Source organism: Schistocerca gregaria, chromosome 9 (assembly GCF_023897955.1).
Source record: "Schistocerca gregaria isolate iqSchGreg1 chromosome 9, iqSchGreg1.2, whole genome shotgun sequence".
NCBI lineage: Eukaryota > Metazoa > Arthropoda > Insecta > Orthoptera > Acrididae > Schistocerca > Schistocerca gregaria.
Window position 1 is genome coordinate 202,935,108 of NC_064928.1, and position 27,765 is coordinate 202,962,872.

Below are 27,765 nucleotides of genomic sequence, written 5' to 3' on the forward strand. Positions count from 1 at the left end.
CATACAGGAGGCGGCGTGGATTGGCCTCCCTATTCGCCAGACATGAACCCCTGTGACTTCTTTCTGTGGGGACACTTGAAAGACCAGGTGTACCGCCAGAATCCAGAAACAATTGAACAGCTGAAGCAGTACATCTCATCTGCATGTGAAGCCATTCCGCCAGACACGTTGTCAAAGGTTTCGGGTAATTTCATTCAGAGACTACGCCATATTATTGCTACGCATCGTGGATATGTGGAAAATATCGTACTATAGAGTTTCCCAGACCGCAGCGCCATCTGTTGTTGACAATTGTAACTACTGTAATTTCGAAAGTTTGCCTGAAAATGTACTGTTTTCCCAAGCATATAGCAACAAACGGTGTATTTCTATCACTGCTCGTTTAGTTTGTATTGCCGTTTCAAATATACCGGTCATTTTTGAAACACCCTGTATATATTGTGAAAAGCAATGGTCCCATAACACTCCCCTGTGACACGCCAGAGGTTACTTTAACGTCTGCAGACTTCTCTCCATTGATAACATGCTGTGATCTGTTTGCTAAAAACTCTTCAATCCAGCCACACAACTGATCTGATATTCTGTAGGCTCTTACTTTGTTTATCAGGCGACAGTGCGGAACTGTATCGAAAGCCTTCCGGAAGTCAAGGAAAATAGCATCTACCTGGGAGCCTGTATCTAATATTTTCTGGGTCACATGAACAAATAAAGAGAGTTGGGTGTCTCACGATCGCTGTTTCCGGAATCCATGTTGATTTCTACAGAGTAGATTCTTGGTTTCCAAAAACGACATGATACGCGAGAAAAAAACATGTTCTAAAATTCTACAACAGATCGACGTCCGAGGTATAGGTCTATAGGTTTGCGCATCTGCTCGACGACCCTTCTGTGTTATTGGAAGCACTAACGTGGCCCGCTGATGCGGGAGATGAACCACCGTGGGTGGGGAAAGGAGTGATTTGGATGCCCAGGAGAACTATGAACATGTGGAATGTAACTGACCAGCAGTTGTGCACTTATAACCTGCAATGCAGGGTCACCGACCTCCACAAATTCACTCGTCACCGAACGCACCCTAAAAGCTCCTGTCGCTAGACGAACGCCACAGTGGTATGGAACTGAGCGTTTGGCGTCATTGGCTAGGTGGTTCCTTATGGTGCAGTTCTGGCCACCTTGGTGCATGGCTTATTACATTCGACGCCACATTGGGCGTCGTCCGCAACGGATGGGGATGAAATGATGAAGACAACACAACACTCAGTCCCTGTGGAGATAAAATCCCTGATCCAGCCATGAATCGAACCTGGGCCTGTAGGACGACAATTTGTCATGCTGACCACTCAGCTGTTGGGACAGACGCCACAGTGGTACATAGGGTTGAGTACATGCAACAAACAGCGCCGCTGAACTATAACCAGAGTCCCATAGTCAAGCTGGATTGAATGAAGACTCTGTAGAACTGCAGCAGCTTAGAACGATCTGCACCCCAGTTGGCATTGCTGAAGCAGCAGAGAGCATTGATGTGCTGTCAAAAGACACTCCCAAAAATCAATGTTTCCACTGGAGTGAGTGAATTGTCATTAAGGTACAGTTCTGGTCCTGGACGAACAGTGCGACACCGACAGAAGTGCACGACACACGACTTAGTGGCCGAAAACTAGAAGCTGTGGGCGCTAGCCTATGACTAGGCCTTGTGGATGGCTCCCTGTAGGCGACGCTCAGCAACACCAGTGCTAGTGGAGCAGTACGAAAAGCAGAAGTCATTGGTATACAGAGAGGGTGAGATGGATGTCCCTACAGCTACTGCTAGACCGTTAATGGCCACTAAAAATAGTGGTGCACTGAATAGAGAGCCTTGAGGGACCCCATTGTCCTGGATATGAGAGGGTGGGAGAACTATGGGAAACACCAACTTTGACACAAAGTACAGAGGACATATACTTCTGGATGAAAATCAAATGGTCCTCTGAGACTCCACCCTATAATTTGGAAAGGATATGATGTCACACTTTGCGTAGATAAGAAACGGTAACAAGGTGTTGGCATCTGGAAAAGGGCTGTATGGATGGCGGACTGACAAGATTATCAGTGTAAAGCGACTCTGGCAGAAGCCACCCTGACATGGAGCCAGTAGGTCACATGATTCCAGGACCCAACCCAACTGCCAATACACCCTATGTTCCAGCAGCTTGCGAACAACGTTGGCCCAGTAGCTATCCACATCAAGCGGGTTTTTACCGGGTTTCAGCACCAGAATCATGGTACTCTCGCGCCATTTCGATGGAAAGATCTGGTTGCAGATGACGAGGAGCTAGCGCTTGTAGTCAGACAAGAGACGTTTAATCATCTGACTGGATCCGATCCCTCCCAAGAGCTGTGTTGGGCAATGCGCAAGTGGCCTGAGGAGCTCCAACTCCGTAAATGGGGCGTTATAGGGTTGACTGAGACCTGTAGTGAACGATGGTTGGTTGATTGGGGTTGAAAGGACCAAACAGCAATGTCATCAGTCCCTTGTTTCAAATGTGGTCCATTTCGACGGATTTACATCTCAAATGAGTCAACAATAAAACATAAAATACTAAAAACGTGGAAGTGTAGTGTTGTCAATAATGAAAAAAGGAGGGAAATCAGCAAGTGAGCAATCCCAAGGCTACACTAGAGGTAGGAAATATCCTACATCTGATGCAGTACAGGCAAGACCACCTGCTATTCAAAAGCATTGAACTGCTAGAATGTAGAAATGCGTAGTGTAAAAGGAGACTAACCAAATCTAAAAAGCGATAAAACAGGGTGAAAGGGAGAGGAAAGAGGCTCTTAGCCAGGGAGGGGAGTCCGGAAGCTCCGAACAGCTTACAGTGGGAGACACCCCAACCCTAACCACCCTGCCCCTACTCCAAATGGAGATTAAAAACTGTAGAACTGAAAATGAAAACCACTTTCACAGAGGAAACCGAGAACCAGTTCAACCATCCAGGAATCGCCTGCCAATATTAAAGGTAGTGTGGGTAAGTCTAATTAGAATGCAAAGCTAATAGAATGTGGTATTCCACCAGAATGTGGAAGGTTCTAAAACCACAAATGGGGCTGCCTCATTACGCCAAAGGAAACCATGGCTCCGCTTAATGCGAGACAACGTAGGGTGGTAGAGTCCTTTCGGGATGATGAAAGCCACAGGACAGGTGTCACTTTAATTGCACGAAGTTTATTACACAGAGAGGTACACTCCCAAGAGTTGGCCCATGAGTGTGTGAAGTGGGATTTGATATGAATCCGTAAATCCACCACATGAGGGGTTACAGAGAAGGGAGAGGGGGGAGGGGCGCAAGTGACTGCTCCCCTGGCCAAACTATCAGCTAGCTCACAACCTGGCATAATCACATGGCCAGGGACCCCAAGGAGGTCAATGGAATAAGCAGCATGGTGAAGATCAGCGAGACGATCATGGATGGCCGAGCCCAAGGGATAGCAGGAGAAACACTGGTCAACAGCCACTCTGAGTCCTTACATAGCAAAACGTGGAGGAGTTTTGACTGCTTAATAAAGGTAAGGGCATGGGAAATTGCCATCAATTCCGCAGTAAACACCCCACATGTAGTTGACACGAGACTATTTTCCATGCAAACAGAGGACATGACGGCATATCCCACACGATCAGCAAATTTAGATCCATCAGTGTAAAAAAAAAGCATCCTTAATCTCCCATAAAATTCGGCGGAAAAACAACAGAACGCCATCGGGGAATGAAGTGTTTTGAACCTTGGCAGAGATCCAATCGGAATCCAGGGCCGATGAATTAACCAAGTGCGGTTGTTGGGGAGGGAACATGGGGGACAGGACAAAGAAGGAAGCTGAAAATCATGGAGGTGCAAGGTGGAGTACAACCAGTAAACCCATCTGAGGGTGGGAATCAGGTGGGCCACGTCCTTGGCTTCAGAATAGGATCGAATAGGAAAGGTGAGTGGGAGCGGAACAGACAGTGATTGCATAAGAAACCAGAAGCTGGGGCCGCTGAACAGAAAGGGAGTTATCCCAGCTTCAACCAGCACACTAATCAGGGCTAGTAGGGAAGTCACTAGTGGCCAAAGAGATACCACAATGGTGGACGGGATCCAGGAGGCACGGTGTGGAAGGAGCAGCCAAGCCATAAACTTGATAAGCATAGTCCAAGTAAGATTGCACTAAAGCCCAATAAAGCCAGGGAAAAGTGGAACTATCCGCACGCCAAAAGGTGTGGGCAAGAAAGCGAAGGTAATTGAGTTTACAGAAACATCCCACGTTCAGAAGTCAGATATGAGGCAGCCAAGTGAACTTTATCGAAAAGAAGATCCAGGAAACGAAACTGTGGGACCTCAGGTAATCATTGTGCATTGAGGTAGAGCTCTGGATCAGGGTGGACCATAATATAGCGGTGGAAGTGGACCACACGCGATTTTCAAGGAGAGAATTGAAGCCTGTGTGAGAGGGTCCATGCAGAGGGACGCCGTACAGCACACTGGAGTTGCTGCTCTGCAGAGGCCATCGAAGAGAACTAACCCAAGTACAGAAATCTTCCACATACAGACCAGGGGTGACCGAAGGACCGACGGAGGCGCCAAGTCCATCTATAGTAATTAGTAAAAGAAATACACTGAATACAGAACCCTGTGGGATGCCATTCTCCTGGGTCTGTGGAGAACAAGAAACAGTACCAACCCAAACCCTGAACGACTGATGGAACAGGAACTGGCGGATAAAAATCTGGAATGGGCCCTGAAGACGCTAATCATGAAGTGTAAGTAAGATATGATGCCACCAAGCCGTGTCAGAGGTCGTGTGAAGGTCGAAAAATGCTGCAGGCAAATGGCAGCGCTGAGAAAAAGCCTGCTGAACTGTGGATTCCAATCGAAGTAAATAATCGATCAGAGACTGTCCCTCTCAGAAGCCACACTGGTAGACACTAAGCTTCGAGGACCCAATTGAGCCAACAGGCTACCATCCTTTTAAGTAATTTTCTAAAAACGTTTGTCAGACTGATTGGCCCATAGCTTTCAACAAATGGGGGATTTTATCAGGCTTAAGGATGGGAACCACAATCCTATCCCTCCATTGAGAAGAAAAGTCACCCTGGAGCCAAATATGGTTAAGCACATGGAGAAGATGTTGTGGAGTACTGAGATGCTGAACGGAGTCTGGGCCAGGAGAGATATCATGAGAAGAAGAAAGAGTGAAAGAAGTTTCCATTCAGTAAAAGGGTCATTGTAAGACTGACTGACAAGGGGAGAACATAAGGCAGAAGCTTTGGCCTGCTGTTTCTAGAGAAGGAAAGCAGCTGGATAGGAGGTTGATACTGACACTGTAGCAAAATAAGTCTCAAGATGTTCTGCGAGAACCAACAGGTCTGTGCGAAGGCCATCTGGGAGGGCAAGGCCCAGGAGGGTAGACTGGCAATTGCAACCTTGGAGAGTGCAAAGTTTAGCCCATACCCGTGACACATGGACAGTGGAACTGAAGAAAAAGCATTCCCAACACACCTTTTCTCCTTTTGATGAAGTAACGATCTTTAGCGAGAAGGCATTTAAAGGTAATTAAGGTAATAAAGGTGGAAATGGATGGGCGCCTCTTAAGGTGTTGCAAAGCTCGACGACGATCATGGATGGCAATGGATGTACTCCAACACGGGACTTTCTGGCCTCCAAATGGTCCAGATGAGTGTGGGATAGCAAGGCTAGCAGCGTGAACAATCGCATCAGACACGTCACACAGGATGTTATCAATCAACCTGAGAAAGAGTGAGAAACTGCCTGTGCAGTATATAGAGGCCAATGGGCGCGTAATCCGTCCATTGGGGAGCAGGAAATGAGCGAGATAATCAATGGGAAATTGTGACTATCGCAAAGGTGGTTGTGTGACGACCAGTGTAAAGAAGGGAGGAGGGAGGGAAATGAAAAATATCAATGGCAGAAAAGGTACCATGACGAGCACTGAAATGGGTGGGGGAGCCATCATTAAGAAAGACAAGTCGCCGTGTGCAAAAAACTGGTCTGTGAGAAGACCCTGACTAGATGGAAATGCACTGCCCCCACAAAGGATGACCATTGAAATCCCAAGGAGGAGGAAGTTGCTCAAGAAGCGCAGTTAAATCAGCAGGTGTAAGACTCCTGTCAGGAGGGCGATAATGATTGCTAACTGTGACCCCAGAGTCCAGGTGGACCATAACAGCAATCGCTTCCAATGTAGTTTGAAGAGGAACCCATGAGCTAGTATTGTCTGTTTGGACCAACATACAAACGCCACCAGAGGCCCATAGGGGGCCAACCAGATTTCGACAGAAAGCACGGAAACCACAGAGGGTCGGTGAGTAATCAGTAAAATGAGATTGCTGTAGAACCACAGAAGTTGCAGAGTAAAACGAAATAAGAGATTTTAGCTGTGGAAGGTGACGGGAATATCCATTATAATTCCATTGGATAACCACAGAACTATCATTCAAATGGGGGGTGAACAGGCTAAAGCCAGTCATGGCACCAGGTCACGACCAGTCACCAAGGAGGAGGGGAGCGGGGGCACATCCATGAACAGCAGGTCAGAGGCAAGGTGTTAAAGTGGGGATGAGACCCCTGGCAACACCAGAGGGTCCTTGTTCTGGGACTTACGTTTCTTTCCTGTTTGAGATCGAGGAGGGCTGTGCTGCAAAAAGGAGCCAACTGCAGCAAGATCTGGAACAAAAAGAGCAGGCGACCTGCAGGCCCACAGACTGTCGTTCTCATGGTGGTCGTGTGCCAGTAGACCTTTGACCTGCAAGGCCATGGTAAGGGGGATCCAGGAGGGGCGCCCTTAATCGGCAGACGTCGAAGAAATGGGACATTTCTCTGGCTGTAGAGGGGGAGTGGCTCCCAGAGGGGAGGGTGTGGGAACTGCAGGGGAGGGGGAGAGGAGACGAGTTCGGGACTGAGGTAAGGAATGGGAATGAAGGGGTGATTTAACTAAAGCACATCTAGACATCATGGACACAGGATGAAGACCTGCATACTTCTTATGAGCCTCAGTGTAGGTTAGACGATCCTGTATCTTTTCCTTCTTATAAGGCAGGCAATCTGGTGAACGTGGAGAATGGCTGCCATGACAATTAACACTCACATAGAGGGGGGACACAGGAACACCCTCATGGAGTGGACGTCCAGTCAACACAGGGGGTTTGTGAACACTGAAGACATGTCCAAAATGCAAGCACCTCTAACGTTTCATAGGTGGTGGGATATTCAGCTTCACATCGATAAACCATAATCTTGACCTCTTAGGATAAAGGCACCAGTACCAATGCAATGGTCGTTCAGGACCTTCTGAACACACCAAACAAAGTGAACATCCTGCTGTCCTAGGTTGCCTCTTAGTTTATCAGTTTGAAGGATGAAGTCCCTGTGAAAAATTACACCTTGAACCATATTCAAACACTGGTGGGCGGTAATGGACACAGGAATTGTGCCAAGATGGTCACAGGCACGAAGGGTGGCAGCTTGGGCAGCTGAAGCAGTTTTCATCATCAACAAACCCAACCATATTTTGCTCAGAGAATATACTTCGCTAGACTTGTCTTCAATGTGTTCCACAAAAAATAAAGGTTTGGTATTGGTGAAAGTATCTCCATCAGTCATGGTGTAAACCAAATAGCAGGGGAAAGGTTTTGTTTGCCCCCAGCCTGATCCTCCTCCCAGGAGGAAAGGAAGGCCAAAGGGGCAGAAGAGCCAGCACTAAAATATTCATTTCCACTCAAAAACAGCTGTAGAAGAACAGCCAGAGTTCTTAACCTGTATGCATTTCATTTGCATAGCATCTGCCCTGATACCACCCACTCTGATCAGGGGCTCTCCCCACAGGCTCCACCCAGACACAGCAGGGGGCCATCTGGCACAGTGGCCATTGCCAGGAGTTGAAGTGGTCTAGGATGATCAACCACTCACAGCTCAGGTTTCAGAAGTGTGGTACCTGTGTTTTCTGGAGGCTCAATGGAGAGGGTACATAGCAACCCCACCACATGGGCTGGCTACCGTGCTGCCTATGTACCCTAGCATCAGTCAATGACGAAGTGGAAGATGGAAGGAACTAGGAGGGCACATGATGGAGAAACTAGGTAAGGTGCTCTTCCCCAAATGGCTCACACTACGGAATAGAAATTTAGTAATAGAGCTGAAGCCCAGAGGGGGACCACAGAATGCCAAGAGGATGAGGTAATTGCTCAACAAAACCAAATCACAAAGCAAACATAACCAGGATGGTAGCGGGGCCAGCATTAACAAGGACACCAAGAGGGGGAGAGGAGAGGGCGGAGGGGAAGGAGCAAGGACAGGAAAAGAGGGGAAGGGAAGTGCAACCCAGGAAAGAAGGTAGGCTGCAATAGCTCGGGGCCCTGTGCTCGCCACACACTTTCTCACAGGACTGTTAGCCCCCTGGGGGTTCAGCATTGTATTCTATCTTGCCCTTCTTAGAGACTGCTGATGCCGTATGGTCACCAGCAGGAGATGACAGTCCACTTCATTGCAGATCATCTGCCCTGATGCCACCCACTCTGGTCAGGGTGTCTCCCCACAGGCGCCACCGAGGCACAGCAAAGGCCAACTCGCATGATGGCCGTTGCCAGGAGTCCTGATGCCCCAGAAAGACAGGCATCTACTCCTTGGCATATGTGGGGAGTTTACAGCTCAGTCATCAGCAGTGCTATCCGCGTGTTGTCAGAGGGCTACCACCAAATGGGTACATGACTGGCCCACCACAACGAACTGGCTACTGTGCTGAATATGGGTGCAGAGAAATCCAATATTGTCGCAAGGGTGAAAGAGGATAGGAGACAACATAAGATGACATATACCAGAAAGTGTCCTTATCAAAAAAGTTGAATTGCAGGTGGAGACGCAAAGCCATGGCAAAGATGCAGGAGATTGAATCTAAGGGCAGTCATGCACCACGTAAGGTGTCCTTTCCCATATGGCCCGCACTTTTATGGAATTTCGAAAGTGGCAGGTCAAACTACAGAATGGGACCTGAATTCGTAGAGGCGAAAAGTGAGACTAGTCGCCGCTTGCGACAGGCAGGAATACTTCGCGCCTATTCTAACCACAGACCTGCAGGGGGTGTGCGCATCTTTGGTTATCATGTATGACGAAATACGAAATGAAAGTGCCAGACCCACGATTCGGGATCGAAATACATCAAGAAAGAATGCCGGAGAAGGAACTGGCAGGGAACTAAACAATTGTTGTGGCAGTTTGGCAATAGCTGTGAGTGGTTGATCATCATCCTAGACCACTTCAACTCCTGGCAATGGCCACTATGCCAGATTACCCTGCTGTGTCTGGGTGGAGCCTGTGGGGAGAGCCCCTGATCAGAGTGGGTGGTATCAGGGCAGATGCTATGCAAATGAAATGCATACAAGTTAAGAACTCTGGCTGTTCTTCTACAGCTGTCTGAGTGGAAATGAATATTTTAGTGCTGGCTCTTCTGCCCCTTTGGCCTTCCTTTCTTCCTGGGAGGAGGGTCAGGCTGGGGGTGAAACCTTTCCCCTGCTATCTGGTTTGCACAATGACTGATGGAGATACTTTCACCAATACCAAATCTTTATTTTTTGTGGAACACATTGAAGACATTTCTAGCGCTCTGATTAGAGGAAACCAGCTCCATCGAGTGAACTGTCAACTATGACGTCATTTTAATCACATTATACGGTTGATTGCAGCATTACCGATGGCTACCAGGAACACCCACAGGGGAGGGGGGGGAGGAGGGGGGGGGGGAGGAACATATTCTGATGAATGCAGCAAGGAGACAGTTATGTCCACTGGCAGACGCGGCGCGCGAGCAGGGATCCAGTAGTTACCCTAACCAGGCGGAATGAGCTAATTAAGCACAGAACTGTGTACCAAGTGCTAACCGGCCGAAAAATGAACCCCAAAAAGGTAAACCGACAAAACACAGATCATAGCACATCAGAGAAAACTGAAAAATTCTGTTCTATTACAGCCATGGCGATTTGTTCTCAAACTATTAGAAACAACGCTCTAAGTGTTTTCATGTGACACCCTTTAAAACGACGGCGTATCACGATTTATTTTCACCGATCAGTTTAAGCTGAGCTTTTATGGTGCGTTTAGCATATGGCTATTATACCTTGCATCGTCACCAAAATATTTCGCCGCAATGTTGCCTGGTCACGCCAACTGCCGCTGGGGATGGCGGTCATCGCCGATACAACCGGTTTTCGTTTGTATCTTTTTTTCCACGCCATATTAAGCTATTTAAATTATTCAAATTTCTGAAATGAGAATCAAAATATTAAATTCAATAGGTAAATAAAACATAGTCCATCACCGTTCACTGCTACTCTCGAAAAGCGTTAAGCGCTTGAGTACAAAAAACCACCAGCATTCTCCTGTTTCAAATTTTTTGAACCGCTGTTCATCATGGATATCGGGGATTGTATCCAAATTTGGGTACCACGAAAGTTCAGTGCTAAAGGACGGACGGTGAGGTTTAAGGACTTTTTGGTATTAATTTGTCCTTTTTCAGGGGTTACAAGCATATATAGCCGTATTATATAGACACACGCAGCAGATTAGCTACTTTCTATTATTGTATACTAGAAATTTTTAATTTTTTAATTTATTACTGTTACCATAATTTACTTCCCCTTATTTTACAGAAATGGCAGACAAATCTAATCTTTTAAAGCAAAGTAAGCATTGTATTTCAGTGCTACGTCATTTCGTAATATTTCGAGATTAAGGTTGGTGCCATTCTTCAATACAACGGCAGTGGGGTGGGAGGCTACCATGTAGATCAATTGCGGGGGGGGGGGGGGGGGAGGGAGGGACAGTAGACGCTTAACTTAAGCAAAGACATTCGGCAACAGGGGCATGACTGCCTGGGCAGTGCTGTCCCAATTCTTGTGCCACGTGGATGTTGCTCGTTTGTTATTAAAATACGTCTCTTCCCTTATTCTATAATACAGCACCCAACTCAAATTTAACGAAAAAAGATACTTTTTAAGAAACATTTAGAAACGAAAAATTTTAACACTACTGCTATGGCTATCGATATTTTGGTTTTAACTGTGTTGCTAGTAAAAATTAGTGTTATAACCAACAGGAAATAAATATCCAAAAATACCACTCGTTCAGAACTAAAGTACCAGTATCGATCTTAACCGGTCAGTTTTCCCCGTCCCTAATCGCAGCCGTGTATAGTCTGTCACCCGGCAATGTCTGCGGCAACAAATTTACGGGCCAGAAGTGTATGAGCTACACTATGGCCGGAAGGACTAAAGCCAGTTATACAGAGGAAAAGAGCGCATCCTCTTGTCACATTTCACAAGAAAAACGGCGAAACAGGGGTAAATCGGGTCTTGTAGGCTCTTTAAGTGAACTGCTTCCCAAACTGATGCTAGGCGCACACCTGTTCCACAACATTTAAACACGATTTTTAATTTATCGTAACGTCAAGTGTCAAGGAGTTGAAATATCAGGATGAATCACTATAGCAGTTTACAACCATACTGGTGACAATCACTGTTTTTGCCTACTGGTGGTTCATGTAGAAGTTTGATATGTCACTTTGAAGCGCACTTACCTATACGCTTCTGGGACCCAGATGTTTGCTACGCTTTGGAAGGACGCAAGGAATTCACAAATGAAATACTCCAGAATTCCATTCTGGAACTGCCAACATGAGTAACTTAGTAGGTATCGTCGGTGTAGCGGAGTAGCTTGTGATATTTAAGGAAGGCAGCGCTTGGGGGTGCAGATTGCATACAAGTAATGTCTTTCGGATTATGCTGATACAGTAGCCCCATACTTAGGCCTGTGTTACACTAACATATTTCTTTGTCGAAGTTGATATGTCAAATATTTGTCAGAGAAATTTGATGCTTTAATAGGAAACGCAAGTCTCGCCTGTCGTCAAATTTGATCAAATCTAGGACCTCGCATTAGATTCGATCAAAAGTAGTTTGTCTTCTATTCACTGCAATGTGAGATGTAATCGCTTAGGGAGCTGGCATCGTTACAGCTATTTGACGTCTAAGTAAACATGGTTTCGAAGTTTGTGTGTTCCTTTGACTCTTAATGAACTTGTTTCGACTAGGGTGGGGGAAGTGAGCAATGTGCACAGTGCATGCTAATAATTGTGTGTTGTTGAGCGGGTGGAATATGCTGCAGACGACATACAGTATATCCACAATCAAAACTACGGACACTCACCTCTACATTTTTTCATAAAGCCAGATTAAACTACGTGGTCACACTAAAATAAATTCTTTCTTAGCTTTCCAGTGCGCTTTATTTTTTTAACTCTGGATGCCACAAGCTAGAAAGCGCTTCATCTCTTTCGTACTTTTTATTAATTTTGTGATTGTTGGAACAGATTCCATCTATTATTCAAAACCAAAAATAGTTCTTACTGCCCATATAGTATACTAAACATTTATTTACCTTCACATAATCCCTTCAGTGCTTTATAAATCGCTTCACACGTTTTTGGAATTTTTTGGTTATGTGCAATGTGATATTCGAGTGCTGTGTTGTATGCTGGAGTAGCTCTCATGTATCAAGAAATCCCATCATCACAGTTTGCCTGTCTTCTGCAGGTATAGTTTTATGAAGAGTATTCTATTTTGTAATTCGAGAAGCCACTTTACTGAGCAAATACTGAAATATATGCATCCATTCGTAAGTAATCTATATATAGGTGTCAATGTCCTCCACTGGCAGCTCTAAAATTTTGCTGCATGCTTTTACTATCTAGACGTAATACCTATGGCTTCATCAAAGTGTTTCCTTTTTTCGTCGCTTTTCTTCCAAATACACAAAATTATGGTACTAGCAACTGCAGCACATAAGTTATCGGCAATCTTGAAAATTGACAAAAAATATGACGACGGTGTAATAGCCATTTTTAGCGGTCCCTCAAAGGTCTTTGTCAAAGACATCATCGTGTAATACCGGCCTATGCAACTACTCGCTCGTAGCATGATCCGCACCTGAAGTTGCCAAACTCACAACAATACTCAAGAAAGGAAATAGGATTAATCCGCTGAATTACAGCACCGTTATCACTAACGCCTATTTGCAGTAGCATTTTGAAACGTACTGTGCTCTAACGTTTTGAATCTTCTCAGGAAAGCATTTGTAGAAAAATAGCCAACACGGATTTAGGAAGTACCGTTCTTGTGAAACAGCTAGCTCTTTATTCTCACGAAGTAATGAGTGCTATTGACAGGGGACGTCAAACTCATTCCATATTTTTAGATTTCCAGAAGGCGTTTGACACCGTCCCTCGCAAGCGAATTCTATTTAAACTGGGTGCCTATGCAGTGTCGTCTCAGTAAAGTGACTGGATTCGTTATTTCCTGTCTGAGGTCACAGTTCGTAATAACTGATGGAAAGCTATCGACTATAACATAAATACACTCCTGGAAATTGAAATAAGAACACCGTGAATTCACTGTCCCAGGAAGGGGAAACTTTATTGACACATTCCTGGGGTCAGATACATCACATGATCACACTGACAGAACCACAGGCACACAGACACAGGCAACAGAGCATGCACAATGTCGGCACTAGTACAGTGTATATCCACCTTTCGCAGCAATGCAGGCTGCTATTCTCCCATGGAGACGATCGTAGAGATGCTGGATGTAGTCCTGTGGAACGGCTTGCCATGCCATTTCCACCTGGCGCCTCAGCTGGACCCGCGTTCGTGCTGGACGTGCAGATCGCGTGAGACGACGCTTCATCCAGTCCCAAACATGCTCAATGGGGGACAGATCCAGAGATCTTGCTGGCCAGGGTAGTTGACTTACACCTTCTAGAGCACGTTGGGTGGCATGGGATACATGCGGACGTGCATTGTCCTGTTGGAACAGCAAGTTCCCTTGCCGGTCTAGGAATGGTAGAACGATGGGTTCGATGACAGTTTGGATGTACCGTGCACTATTCAGTGTCCCCTCGACGATCACCAGAGGTGTACGGCCAGTGTAGGAGATCGCTCCCCACACCATGATGCCGGGTATTGGCCCTGTGTGCCTCGGTCGTATGCAGTCCTGATTGTGGCGCTCACCTGCACGGCACCAAACACGCATACGACCATCATTGGCACCAAGGCAGAAGCGACTCTCATCGCTGAAGACGACACGTCTCCATTCGTCCCTCCATTCACGCCTGTCGCGATACCACTGGAGGCGGGCTGCACGATGTTGGGGCGTGAGCGGAAGACGGCCTAACGGTGTGCGGGACCGTAGCACAGCTTCATGGAGACGGTTGCGAATGGTCCTCGCCGATACCCCAGGAGCAACAGTGTCCCTAATTTGCTGGGAAGTGGCGGCGCGGGCCCCTACGGCACTGCGTAGGATCCTACGGTCTTGGCGTGCATCCGTGCATCGCTGCGGTCCGGTCCCAGGTCGACGGGCACGTGCACCTTCCGCCGACCACTGGCGACAACATCGATGTATTGTGGAGATCTCACGCCCCACGTATTGAGCAATTCGGCAGTAAGTCCACCCGGCCTCCCGCATGCCCACTATACGCCCTCGCTCAAAGTCCGTCAACTGCACTTCGGTTCACGTCTACGCTGTCGCGGCATGCTACCAGTGTTAAAGACTGCGATGGAGCTCCATATGCCACGCCAAACTGACTGACACTGACGGCGGCGGTGCACAAATGCTGCGCAGCTAGCGCCATTCGACGGCCAACACCGCGGTTCCTGGTGTGTCCGCCATGCCGTGCGTGTGATCATTGCTTGTACAGCCCTCTCGCAGTGTCCGGAGCAAGTATGGTGGGTGTGACACACCGGTGTCAATGTGTTCTTTTTTCCATTTCCAGGAGTGTAATAATTGGTGTTTCCAAGAAAATGTTAGAGGCCTTTTGTGGTTTCTGAGCTACATAAACAATTTATGAGAATCTGAGCATCCTTAGACTGTCTGCAGATACTGTCATTCACCGTCATGTAAAGTCAGGATAATGAAAATGAACTATAGACATATCCGTATGCTGCAAAGAGCGGAAATTGAATATGTAAGGTGTGGAGTCCTCCACATGTGCACTAAAATGAATGCGCCAAATTTCAGTTACAAGGTAAATCTGAAGGCTGTAAACTCAACTACGTGCTTAGGGATTACAATTCCGAACAACATAAATTACAGAAATTGAGAGGAAAGCAAACCAATGACTGCGATTTATCGGCAGCACACACAGAAAATGCAGCAGGTCTAAGACTACCTACACTACGCTTGTTCGTCCTATAATCACTGTGCGATGTGGAATCAGCATCAGATAAGAAACGGCGGACATCGGGAAAGTGTCAAGAAAGGCAGCCGGTTCTGTATAATCGCGAAATAACAGAGCGTTATGGATTGTTTGTTGTTGTGGTCTTCAGTCCTGAGACTAGTTTGATGCAGCTCACCACGCTACACTATCGTGTGCAACCTTCATCTCCCAGTACCTGCTGCAACCTACATCCTTCTGAATCTGCGTAGTGTATGCATCTCTTGGACTCCCTTCTCTTTACCTTCCACGCTGCCCTCCAGTATTAAATTGGTGATCCCTTGATGCCTCAGAACATGTCCTACCAACCGATCCCTCCTCCTGGTCAAGTTGTGCCACAAACTTTTCTTCTCCCCAGTTCTATTCAATACCTCATTAGTTATGTGATCTACCCATCTGATCTTCAGCATTCTTCTGTAGCACCACATTTCGAAAGCTTCTGTTCTTTTCTTGTCCAAACTATATCGTCCACGTTTCACTTCCATACATGGCTACACTCCATACAAATACTTTGAGAACCGACTTCCTGACACAAAAATTTATACTCTATGTTAACAAATTTCTCGTCAGAAACCCTTTCCTTGCCATTGTCAGTCTACATTTTATATCCTCTCTACTTCGACCATCCTCAGTTATTTTGCTCCCCAAATCGCAAAACTCGTTTACTACACTCCTGGAAATAGAAAAAAGAACACATTGACACCGGTGTGTCAGACCCACCATACTTGCTCCGGACACTGCGAGAGGGCTGTACAAGCAATGATCACACGCACGGCACAGCGGACACACCAGGAACCGCGGTGTTGGCCGTCGAATGACGCTAGCTGCGCAGCATTTGTGCACCGCCGCAGTCAGTGTCAGCCAGTTTGCCGTGGCATATGGAGCTCCATCGCAGTCTTTAACACTGGTAGCATGCCGCGACAGCGTGGACGTGAACCGTATGCGCAGTTGACGGACTTTGAGCGAGGGCATATAGTGGGCATGCGGGAGGCCGGATGGACGTACTGCCTAATTGCTCAACACGTGGGGCATGAGGTCTCCACAGTACATCGATGTTGTCGCCAGTGGTCGGCGGAAGGTGCATGTGCCCGTCGACCTGGGGCCGGACCGCAGCGACGCACGGATGCACGCCAAGACCGTAGGATCCTACGCAGTGCCGTAGGGGACCGCACCGCCACTTCCCAGCAAATTAGGGACACTGTTGCTCCTGGGGTATCGGCGAGGACCATTCGCAATCGTCTCCATGAAGCTGGGCTACGGTCCCGCACACCGTTAGGCCGTCTTCCGCTCACGCCCCAACATCGTGCAGCCCGCCCCCAGTGGTGTCGCGACAGGCGTGAATGGAGGGACGAATGGAGACGTGTCGTCTTCAGCGATGAGTCGTGTCTGCCTTGGTGCCAATGTTGGTCGTATGCGTGTTTGGCGCCGTGCAGGTGAGCGCCACAATCAGGACTGCATACGACCGAGGCACACAGGGCCAACACCCGGCATCATGGTGTGGGGAGCGATCTCCTACACTGGCCGTACACCTCTGGTGATCGTCGAGGGGACACTGAATAGTGCACGGTACATCCAAACCGTCATCGAACCCATCGTTCTACTATTCCTAGACCGGCAAGGGAACTTGCTGTTCCAACAGGACAATGCACGTCCGCATGTATCCCGTGCCACCCAACGTGCTCTAGAAGGTGTAAGTCAACTACCCTGGCCAGCAAGATCTCCGGATCTGTCCCCCATTGAGCATGTTTGGGACTGGATGAAGCGTCGTCTCACGCGGTCTGCACGTCCAGCACGAACGCTGGTCCAACTGAGGCGCCAGGTGGAAATGGCATGGCAAGCCGTTCCACAGGACTACATCCAGCATCTCTACGATCGTCGCCATGGGAGAATAGCAGCCTGCATTGCTGCGAAAGGTGGTTATACACTGTACTAGTGCCGACATTGTGCATGCTCTGTTGCCTGTTTGTATGTGCCTGTGGTTCTGTCAGTGTGATCATGTGATGTATCTGACCCCAGGAATGTGTCAATAAAGTTTCCCCTTCCTGGGACAATGAATTCACGGTGTTCTTATTTCAATTTCCAGGAGTGTACTTAAAGTGTCATTTCCTAATCTAATCCCCTCAGCACCCGATTTAAATCGACTAAATTCTATTGTCCTCGTTTGCTTTTGTTGATCATCTTATATCCTCGTTTCAAGACACTATCCATTCCGTTCAACTGCTCTCCGAAGTCCTTTTCTGTCTGATAGAATTACAATGTCATCGGCGAACCTTAAAGTTTTTGTTTCTTCTCCGCGGCCTTTAATTCCTACTCCATTTTTTCCCCTTTACTGCTTCCTCAATATACAGATTCAAAACATTGAGGATAGGATACAACCCTATCTCACTCCCTTCTCAACCACTGCTTCCTGTTCGTGCCCCTTGATTCTTGTAACTGCCATCTGGTTTCTGTACAAATTGTAAATAGCCTTTCGCTCCCTGTATTTTACCCCTGCCACTTTCAGAGTTTGAAAGCGTTATGGGTATGACACACGAATTGGGTTGGCAGTCTTTAAAACAGGCTTTTTTCGGTGCTCCAGGAACGACCTCACGAAAATTCAGTCTCAGTGACAAAGTTTTCTTGGCGCTCACCTACATAGGGAGAAATGGTCAAAGTAAGAGAAATCAGAGTTCGCAGGGAAAGATTTAAGTATTCGTTTTTCCTGCACTCTGTTCAAGAGTGGAACGTTAGAGAAGTAGCTTAAAGGCAGTTCGGTGAACCATCTGTCAGGCAGTTATTTATCCAGTACCGGTAATCATGTGGATATAGTTCGAAATGTTATTTTACTGAGGCCGCTAGCACAAAGAGGGCACTATTTCATAAATGCAATGTACAGTCGTTGGCCGTGTGCACGAAGACTAACGGTTAGCACAAGTTGTTTATATGAACACGGAAACGCGTGTGATGAAACAAAGAAGTCTACGTATATAGAACAGATTTGTGACTCACTGCTGCAGATCTATTACGATTGTAGCAATGAACACTGTTTCAGATTGCTGGCTTCGTACACATTTTATGTTTCATAACGCTGCGTTCAGCTGTAGTTATGAAATTTACCCACTTTACGTTCTTCCAGAGAATGCTAGTAACTGCTACGTTCGCTCGTCGACTTCAGAAATGAAACGAAATATTGTTTCACCGCCCAGCTTACTCATCTACTCTCGCATTTTTATTAGAGAGACGAGTTTAAGCTTTTATTACAAGTGAACCAATGTACCTTTCGCAAAATGACATTTTTCTGCTATTCTGCTTTAGGCTATGTAGAGCAGTTCGTTTTTAATATATATTACTGTAGCAAGGATCGCTTTGTGGCGTCTCCTATGAACTTCTGCCCACTTTCCAGCTACCAGGTGATCAAAAAGTCAGTATAAATTTGAAAACTGAATGAATCCAGGAATAGTATAGATAGAGGTACAAATTGACACATGCTTGGAATGACAAGGGGTTTTCTTAGAACCAAAAAATACGAAAGTTCAAAAATTGTCCGACAGTTGGCGCTTCATCTGATCAGTATAGCAATAATTAGCGTAACAAAGTAAGACAAATCAAAGACGATGTCCTTTACAGGAAATGCTCAATATGTCCATTATCATTTCTCAACAACAGCTGTAGTCGTGGAATAATGTTGTGAACAGCACTGTAAAGCATGTCCGGAGTTATGGTGTGGCATTGGCGTCGGATGTTGTCTTTCAGTATCCATAGAGATGTCGGTCAACCACGATACACTTGCGACATCAGGTAACCCCAAAGCCAATAATCGCAGGGACTGAGGCCTGTGGACCTGGGAGGCCAAGCATGACTAAAGTAGCGGGTGAGCACACGATCACCACCAAACGACGAGCGCAAGAGATCTTTCACGTGTCTAGCAATACGGGGTGGAGCGCCATGCAGCTTAAACATCGTACGTTCCAGCAGGTGTTTATCAGCCAGACTGGGGATGATGCGATTCTGTAACATATCTACGAACCTCTCAACCGTCACGGTAGCAGTTACAAAACCAGAATTACTCATTTCCTCGAAGAAAAAAGGCCCGATAACGGTATATGTAAAACCAACCCATACCGCGACTTTCTCGTCGTGCAATGTAGTTTCCACGACAGTTCTAGAATTTTCGGTAGCCCAAATTCTACAGTTGTGGGCGTTGATACACCCTCTGAGCGTGAAATGAGCTTCGTCGGTCCACAACACGTTATTCAACCAATCATCTTCCGCCATCTTTTGAAACGCCCACACCGCAAATGCCCTCTGCTTCAGTAAATCGCCAGGTAACAGTTCATGATACCGATGGATTTTGTACAGATAGCATCGGAGGGCACGCCTAAGTGCCAACCAAACAGTAGTGTATGGAATGCCGGTGCGACGTCCGACCGACTACACGAGCGCTGACTTTCCCGTGCATAGACGAACCCGCTACAGTCTCCATTTCTTCCTGAACTGTCTCAGCAGCGTTACGCCTTGTGCTCGGTCGGCTACTACGGGGTCTATTGTCCAAACCGTGGCTTCGAACTTCGAAATCATTCTCGCCACAGCTGCATTAGTCGACGGACCTTCACCCATTCGAATCCCCCTCCTATGGAGATAGGATCGTAACGCTGAACTAGCACATTTCCCATTCTGATAATACAGCTTCACTAAAAGCACCTTTTCAGGGAACGTCAACATGCTGTTGGCTCATCTGTTTTTTTCTTTATTGATTTTCAATTCCCCCGAAGGGGGGCGGGCTGGCAGCAGCTTAGTACGCTGCTCTACAGCCTACAGGCTTTTTGGTAAGAAAATGAAGAAAGAAACAAGGAAAAACAGGCGATAAAATGATGACTTAAAGTTTAAAACGGCGAAAAATGCGGAAAATTAAAACAAAGCAAAAGGGGTTGGCAATGTCGATAAAATACACTGGAATCGGAGAAGTAACATAGTAGACACACAATTAAAAAACATGGCGACCGTCTGGTTTCTGTTCGCAAGAGAAAAAAATCACTCAGCGACAGTATGATGGATGTTCGCTACAAGTCCCTATAGACACCACGGAACACTCAATGGAAAACACACACTGTAAAACACTGCACGAAAAACTGTGGCACAAATACGACACTCGCGAGCCAAAGGCAGATGGGGGGTGGGACCTGGAGGAGGGGAAAACCAAGGAGGGAGGAGAGGAAAAACGAAAGGGGGGAACCAAGGAGGGAGAAGACTCATAAGGGAGGAGAGGGGCAGGGCAGACGCGAGAGAGAATAAGAAGAGGCAGAGGAGGGAAATGCAAAAGGACTCAGGGGAGAGGAGGAGGCAGCGAGAGGGGAAGTGGGGAAAAAAGAGGAAGGAAGGGGGGAGAGGGAGCCCAGGAAAAGGACAGAAGACAGGAGGGGGAGTGAGGAACAGAGTTGATAGGAGGGATAAATGGAGGAAGAGAGGGCATCATCTGGGGGGGGGGGGGAGTTTATGAAAGCCACCTTGGGAAAGGAGATGTAGGGTGTAGAGATGTAGGGTAGGGGGGATACAACAGTGAAGACGTGGTAGGGGACGGGGATGGGAGAGGAGCAACCAGAGGGTGAGGGGTGTTCAAGGCGGCGGGGGGTGTAGAGGATGCTGATATGTTCGAGGAATAGGAACAGATGGGGGAAAGGGATGAGATCAGAGGAGCCGCATGGGGACGGGAGGCGTATGCGGAAGGCGAGGCGGTCTGATTCTCTCATTACAGCTCCTTTTTTACACAACTGTCATGTGCAGTCACTGACGTTTTGCTATCCAGCGCCATCTGTCGGACATTTTGTGAACTTTATTTTTTTTCTTGTTTTAATAGAACCTTATGTCATTCCAAGCATCTGTGTAAATTTTTACCCCTCTATCTACATTATTCCGTGGTTTATTAAGTTTTCAAATTTATACTGACTTTTTGATCACTCAGGATATAGCGTGAAATGTTTTTGCCCAGTGTTAAATTCTGATACGTTATTGGGACGTACATTGATAGCGGAAATCGCGAGTCAATTTTGTATTACCGAACAATGATTTTTCTGAATTAACCTTTTTCTTAGTGTAGGATAAAGATGTACCAGAGAGGGTGGGTTTGTTTTGAAGGTCTCGTGGTTGTAAGAAGCTACAGCCATTGTGACCGTTGAGTGATAGGGATTTTATAAAGAGTGATATTTAATACTGGTACTGTGCATGTTGGGCCGTGGGGATAACAGCAGGTGCGGGGGTGGAATCTGTTGTCAGCCACCGGCAAAGCTTTTTCCAACAGCCTGGGGGTTCGTAGCTATTAATCGCGAAGTTCAGCACGCACTGAACCTATCAAAAATTACTGTTTATAAAACCCGTATCACAGTACGGTCAATGGCTGCAGCTTGTTACAACCGCAAAAGACCTTCAAAGGAAATCCACGCTGGGACGACGGAAGCGTCCGATCCCATGCGTAAGGGTGTGGGAGACATTATGACGGCGCAGAGTTTGGTTTGAGTGTGGCGTGTTTGTAGATATGTGTTGTTTTTGTGCGCTCTGGTGGTTTATTCAGGGTTTTCGTGTATGTGGTGTAATGGGCTCAGTTTACTTTTGCTCATTATCCAGAATTGTTCGAGTGTCGGCTGTGTTTGTAGTGAAATTCGTTTCAGTGAGTTAACGATTTTGTGTTAAGGTTAATATAGTCTTGTTCGCTGTACGTCGTGTGGTAATTTGAGTAAAATTAATCGGTTGTTTTTGTTCAGGAATGGAGATGACGGATAAAATTAACAGTGCGCAAGTCAAGGGAAGCGTCGGATTCCAGATGATATTGTGTTTAGTGGTATTTGGGGAGTTTTGCGATGTCTTTTCTTCGTTTGTGTGGTTTTGTTTGGGGGTGGGTCCCTAAATTTGTTTATATTTAGTTTCCCCCCAACCAAAAAAAAAATTTCTCGCCCTTGTCCCGTTACTGCCATTAGGCTTTTTGTGGAATTTTGCGTGCGCGTGTTTTTGCGTGCGCGTGTTTTTGCGTGCGCGTGTTTTTGCGTGCGCGTGTTTTTGCGTGCGCGTGTTTTTGCGTGCGCGTGTTTTTGCGTGCGCGTGTTTTTGCGTGCGCGTGTTTTTGCGTGCGCGTGTTTTTGCGTGCGCGTGTTTTCGTCCTCATGATGTGTACGTGACGACTTTATAGGCGCCATATTGGAATCTTAGTTTATGGTCGTTTCCGCCATATTTGTGACGTTAAGGGTCAAAGCAGACGGGCGGGCACGGACGCTTCCGTATTTCCCCCACGCTTCCTATTATGTGTTTCTTTGACAGAAGTTACTTTAGCGAAAGCATAAGAGCTTTTTTGTGGGTGATTGAAAATTCTATAACTATACATGTGTATATCCCATTTAAAACTTCATTAACACTTTACAAATCCATTTCAAGTAATATAGTTTTGAAGTGAGCAGTTCGTAGCGAAGACACTAAAAACCGGAAAATCCTCACTACAGTCTAAAACATTTAGCTTTAAAACAATTTCTCCGTGTATGATAACGTAGAATATGACAAAACTATTGAAATAACTCATTTTGCAGTAGAGGTACTGGTTTGCTTTTAATTAAAAATTAAGCTCAAGTCCCCACAATAAAAGATACAATAAAAGATACCATAGTAGGCACTGCAGCGCTGTCTGACAAACGAAAACTGAGGCGAAAGGGGATTATTTACAGAAGAATGCTAAATAAAGCGAAATAGCTTCCACCAGTGGTGAAAGACCACAAATAACAGGTTTTCCATACTATGGTAAACTACCGAAATATTCGCAACAAAGTGGCAGAGTTTGAGGCACTCGTAAAAAGCGGTTAACCTCACAATACCAGGTATAGGAAAGTGGTTGAAACCTGAAATTGATAACAGTGGGGTTTTTCGGGAAAGTTTGTATCGAAAGGATAGGCAAATGGAAAATGGAGGTGATGTCTGTTGCAATAGACAGATCCACTGAGGTAGACATTGAAGCTGCAAATGAAACAGGCAAGATTCAGTATCAGGGAGCCTTCTATTTTCCACCAGGCTCATTTCCTGATGTTATCTAAAACTTCAGAGAAAACCTAATTTCACTTGTACACAAATTTCCAATTTTACTATAATCACCAGTAATCATGCAACAATAAATTGGGAAAATAAAATTTTGGTAGTTGCGGACATGATACACATCTGATGAAACTTCAGTAAATGCCTTCTCAGAAAACTACTTAGAACAGGTAACAAGGAATCCTACTCATGATGGAAATATATCGGCTTTAATGCAACAAAGAGACGTGACGTCTGAGGAATTCCACATTGAAATGTATCAGTGAGCCTGATTCATTTGTGGCTACAACGGTTATCGAACTACAAAGGACAAAAAACAAGCAGAAAGGTATGTATGGTCCGTAAACGAGACAAAAAAATAGTGTCACGTCAGTGAGGAACTTAAAACTTTCAGCACAGGTCAGGAACATGTAGAGGAACTCTGGCTCAAGTTTTAAAGAATCGTTGACCATGCACTGGCTAGATCTGTACTCTACAGAACAGCTTAGAATGGGAGGAAACTATGGTATACAGTCCCTGAAGAAACTTCTAAAAAACATACTACATAATGTATAAAACAGAGCGTAGGGCTATAGACCTGGTGGATGACATCGGAAGTTCACTGAGGCTTTTTGCAGATGATGCTGTGGTGTATCGAGAGGTTGCAACAATGGAAAATTGTACTGAAATGCAGGAGGATCTGCAGCGAATTGACGCATGGTGCACGGAATGGCAATTGAATCTCAATGTAGCGAAGTGTAATGTGATGCGAATACATAGAAAGATAGGTCCCTTATTTAGCTACAAAATAGCAGGTCAGCAACTGGAAGCAGTTAATTCCATAAATTATCTGGGAGTACGCATTAGGAGTGATTTAAAATGGAATGATCATATAAAGTTGATCGTCGGTAAAGCAGATGCCAGACAGATTCATTGGAAGAATCCTAAGGAAATGCAATCCGACAACAAAGGAAGTAGGTTACAGTACGCTTGTTCGCCCAATGCTTGAATACTGCTCAGCAGTGTGGGATCCGCACCAGGTAGGGTTGATAGAAGAGATAGAGAAGATCCAACGGAGAGCAGCGCGCTTCGTTACAGGATCATTTAGTAATTGCGAAAGCGTTACGGAGATGATAGATAAACTCCAGTGGAAGACTCTGCAGGAGAGACGCTCAGTAGCTCGGTACGGGCTTTTGTTGAAGTTTCGAGAACATACCTTCACCGAAGAGTCAAGCAGTATATTGCTCCCTCCTACGTATATCTCGCGAAGAGACCATGAGGATAAAATCAGAGATTAGAGCCCACACAGAAGCATACCGACAGTCCTTTCCACGTACAATACGAGACTGGAATAGAAGGGAGAACCGATAGAGGTACTCAGGGTACCCTCCGCCACACACCGTCAGGTGGCTTGCTGAGTACGGATGTAGATGTAGTAGATGTAGATGTAGATAGACGCAGAATGAAATGCATTTAGATGAGAATACGTGATGCCGTCAATGACTGCCATAGCAGAACATTGTCACAGAACCCAAATAAATTCTGGTGATATGTAAAGGCTGTTAGTGGCACCGAAGTCCCTAGTGAGTGAGACAAGAAATGAAACTGGGTAGCGACGTAAACGCTGAAATGCTTAACTGTTTTTAAATGTTCTTTTTCAAAGGAATATCCTGGAGAACTGCCAATTCCACCTCTGTACCAGTGAAATATGAATAACGAACATTAGTGCGTATTGAGAGAAACAGCTGAAATCGTTTGAGCTTAAAGCTCCAGGGTTCCTATGCTGTCTGATTCTATACTGAATTCCCGGCTGGGTTAGCCCCTTTTCTAACTAATGTGTCGTTCTAGGGAGAACAAAAACAGTTGCCAATTCTTGGAAAACGCACATGTAACACCAGTCTGCAACAAGGGTAGTAGAAATAATCTACAAAATTACTGTCCAATATCTTTGACTGTTTTGTAGTAGAATCTTAGATCACATTCTGAGCTCAAACATAATGAGGTTTAACAATGGCCTCAATGCCAACCAGCAGGGATCTCGAAAAAACATCGACACTGAAAGCAAACTTACTTTTCTCACATGACATACTGAAAGCTTTGGCCCAAGGCAACCATGTACATGCCATATTTATTTCCGAAAAGCATTTGCCTCAGTACCGCACCTACGCTTATTGTCAAAAGTACGATCATATGGGGTATAAAATATTTCTGACTGGATTGCGGACTTTTGTAGGGAGGACACAGTATGTTATCTTGTACAGAGAGACATCTTCAGACGTAGAAGTAACTTCAGGTGTGTTCCTGGGAAGTGTGCTGGGATCCTTGCCGTTCATATTGAAGAGAGCGGACAATATTTATAACCCGAGTCTCTTTGCAGATTTGCAGTTATCTACACTCAAGTACTATCTGAAAAAAACTGCATAAATATTCAGTATCAGTTTCAACGTAGTACAGAAATTGGTAACTCTGCTCTACATGTTCACAAATTTAAAACTTAGCACTTCGCAAAACTAAAAACTTTATTATCCTAAATGAATAGGAACGAGTTACTGTTGTAAACGGCCAGCCCATACAAATGCCTGGGTGTAACTCTTTGTAGTGATAAAAGGAATGATCAAGTTCAGTCTGTGTGAAGTAGGTGGTAGACAGATTTATTGGTAGAACACTGAGGAAGTGCAATCAGTCTACGAAAAATATTACTTACAAATCACTTCTGGAATATTGCTCAAGTGTGTGGAACCCTAACCCAATAGAGTAACAGCGGAAATTTAATGTATTCAGAGAAGGGCAGCACGAATGGTCACAGGTTTATTCCCTGGTAGTGTCTCATACTGAAGGAATTTAACTGGAAGGCACTTGACATGTAAACTATATCGAGAATAACTATCAATATTTCAAGAACCGGTTTTAAATGATTACTCTAGGAATATACTATAAACCCCTATGTATCGCTCACTAAAGGATCGTGAGGATAAGATTAGAATAATTACAGCAAGCACAGAGCCATTCAAATAGTCACTTTTTCCCCGCAAACCATACTTGAACGAGTGAAATACGTATCCATCTCTGTACCTAAACCTGTAAGAGCCAAAACAAAGCTGTGAAACAAATATTGTAGAATATTTCACCACTGTGTTTCGTTCATAACTTCACTTTATCTTACATAATCCACGGAAGTGCAATGCGAGGGAGGTCCACTATGTAGCTTACTAAACTTGTGACAGCCAAGATTATGAATTTCATTTCAGCTGATCACAGTCTCAAATCAGCGACTAACAGTAGTAATACACATCAAAATATTTGAGACACTCAAATATAAGACTGAACACGTCACGTTGACTACCGTATACTGTCACTTGATTTATCAAGCAAGTTAAGTGTCCCCTTTCCTCTGAAGAAGTATTTGTACTCCACGTTCGTATAAATTTTTCCTCTCTTAATCGTGGAACAATTAAATCAGTTGCTTTTGGATGTCCCTTCAGCTTAGTAACTTAATGTGAGAAGACCATTTTCCTTAATATGTGTACCAGATTATAACGTTTCCTGCATTTCAGTTTCTCACCTCACAGCGCCAACACCAACGGAAAGGAACAAACCTCCGTCTTGCGAACTGCATTTACTACTAAAAGCACGAACTAGTGACTGCAGAAGCATGCAGTGACTGGGCGTGTCTGCCAATAAACTAACTGACACATTCGCTTGACTTTGATTGTGCAGTCAAACTTAAATCACTAGAAATTACTTACGGCACCCATCCCGCCGACCCCAACTTTGATATCATATCCTAATATGTAGGCAGCAAGTATGGAGCACATGTTGACAGAATCAGACGCGCCGTAGCCCTCCCCTGGTTGGCTAGTAGAAGAAGTAAACAGACTCGTTCCACACACCTGTTTATGGGCAGCTTTCCAAAGATAACGCCTTCGCCATCTCACGGCTGGAGGAATAACTTCTACCAAACAATGTCCTATACTTCTGTTATTTGCTTCATTGAAAATTACTACCAATAGCTTAGTATAAAAAAACGTAAAAATCTTATCAACCTATATTACGGAAACACTACCCCGGACTGCCAATACCTTAGTACAAAAAAATGTAAAATCGTATCTATATTGCTAAACGACTATCCAGAGGAACGTTGACGTACCTACAGAGGCACCAACTGACCGACCGACCAACCGACCGACAAACTGGACGAGCGCAGCCTTTTGGAGAGGTAGGCCAAGGGACTTTCCTTGTCGAGATGTCTGGTGCGTAGGACCACCAGACAGTCGACTCCCCCCTCCACCTCATCCCTCCCCCCCTTTCCACACCACCCAACTAATGGTGTCGTGTGTAACGCTGTTGTGCTGAACGCTGGGCAAAAATTCATCTTGATTCAATGCTGTTCTACGAACGAAACTTTGAAAGGGTTTTTGAAGAAATTTCAAGACTAGAGATGGTTGGGGGTCACGTC

General features: G+C 45.7%; 1 protein-coding gene across 2 annotated transcripts in view; it reads right to left on the bottom strand.

Moving 5' to 3' along the window:
* LOC126291979 (uncharacterized) overlaps positions 1 to 27,201 on the bottom strand; it is a 63,886-nt gene extending 36,685 nt beyond the window's left edge. Inside the window, exon 1 of one of the 2 annotated variants that reach the window (XM_049985734.1) lies at positions 27,056 to 27,201. In XM_049985734.1, coding sequence (XP_049841691.1) covers positions 27,056 to 27,124 — 69 coding nt within the window. In that variant the 5' untranslated portion in view covers positions 27,125 to 27,201. Of the gene's footprint in view, positions 1 to 26,871 lie in introns of both variants that reach the window. The other variant, XM_049985736.1, reaches the window with a different exon arrangement.
* Positions 27,202 to 27,765: the final 564 nt, after the last annotated feature.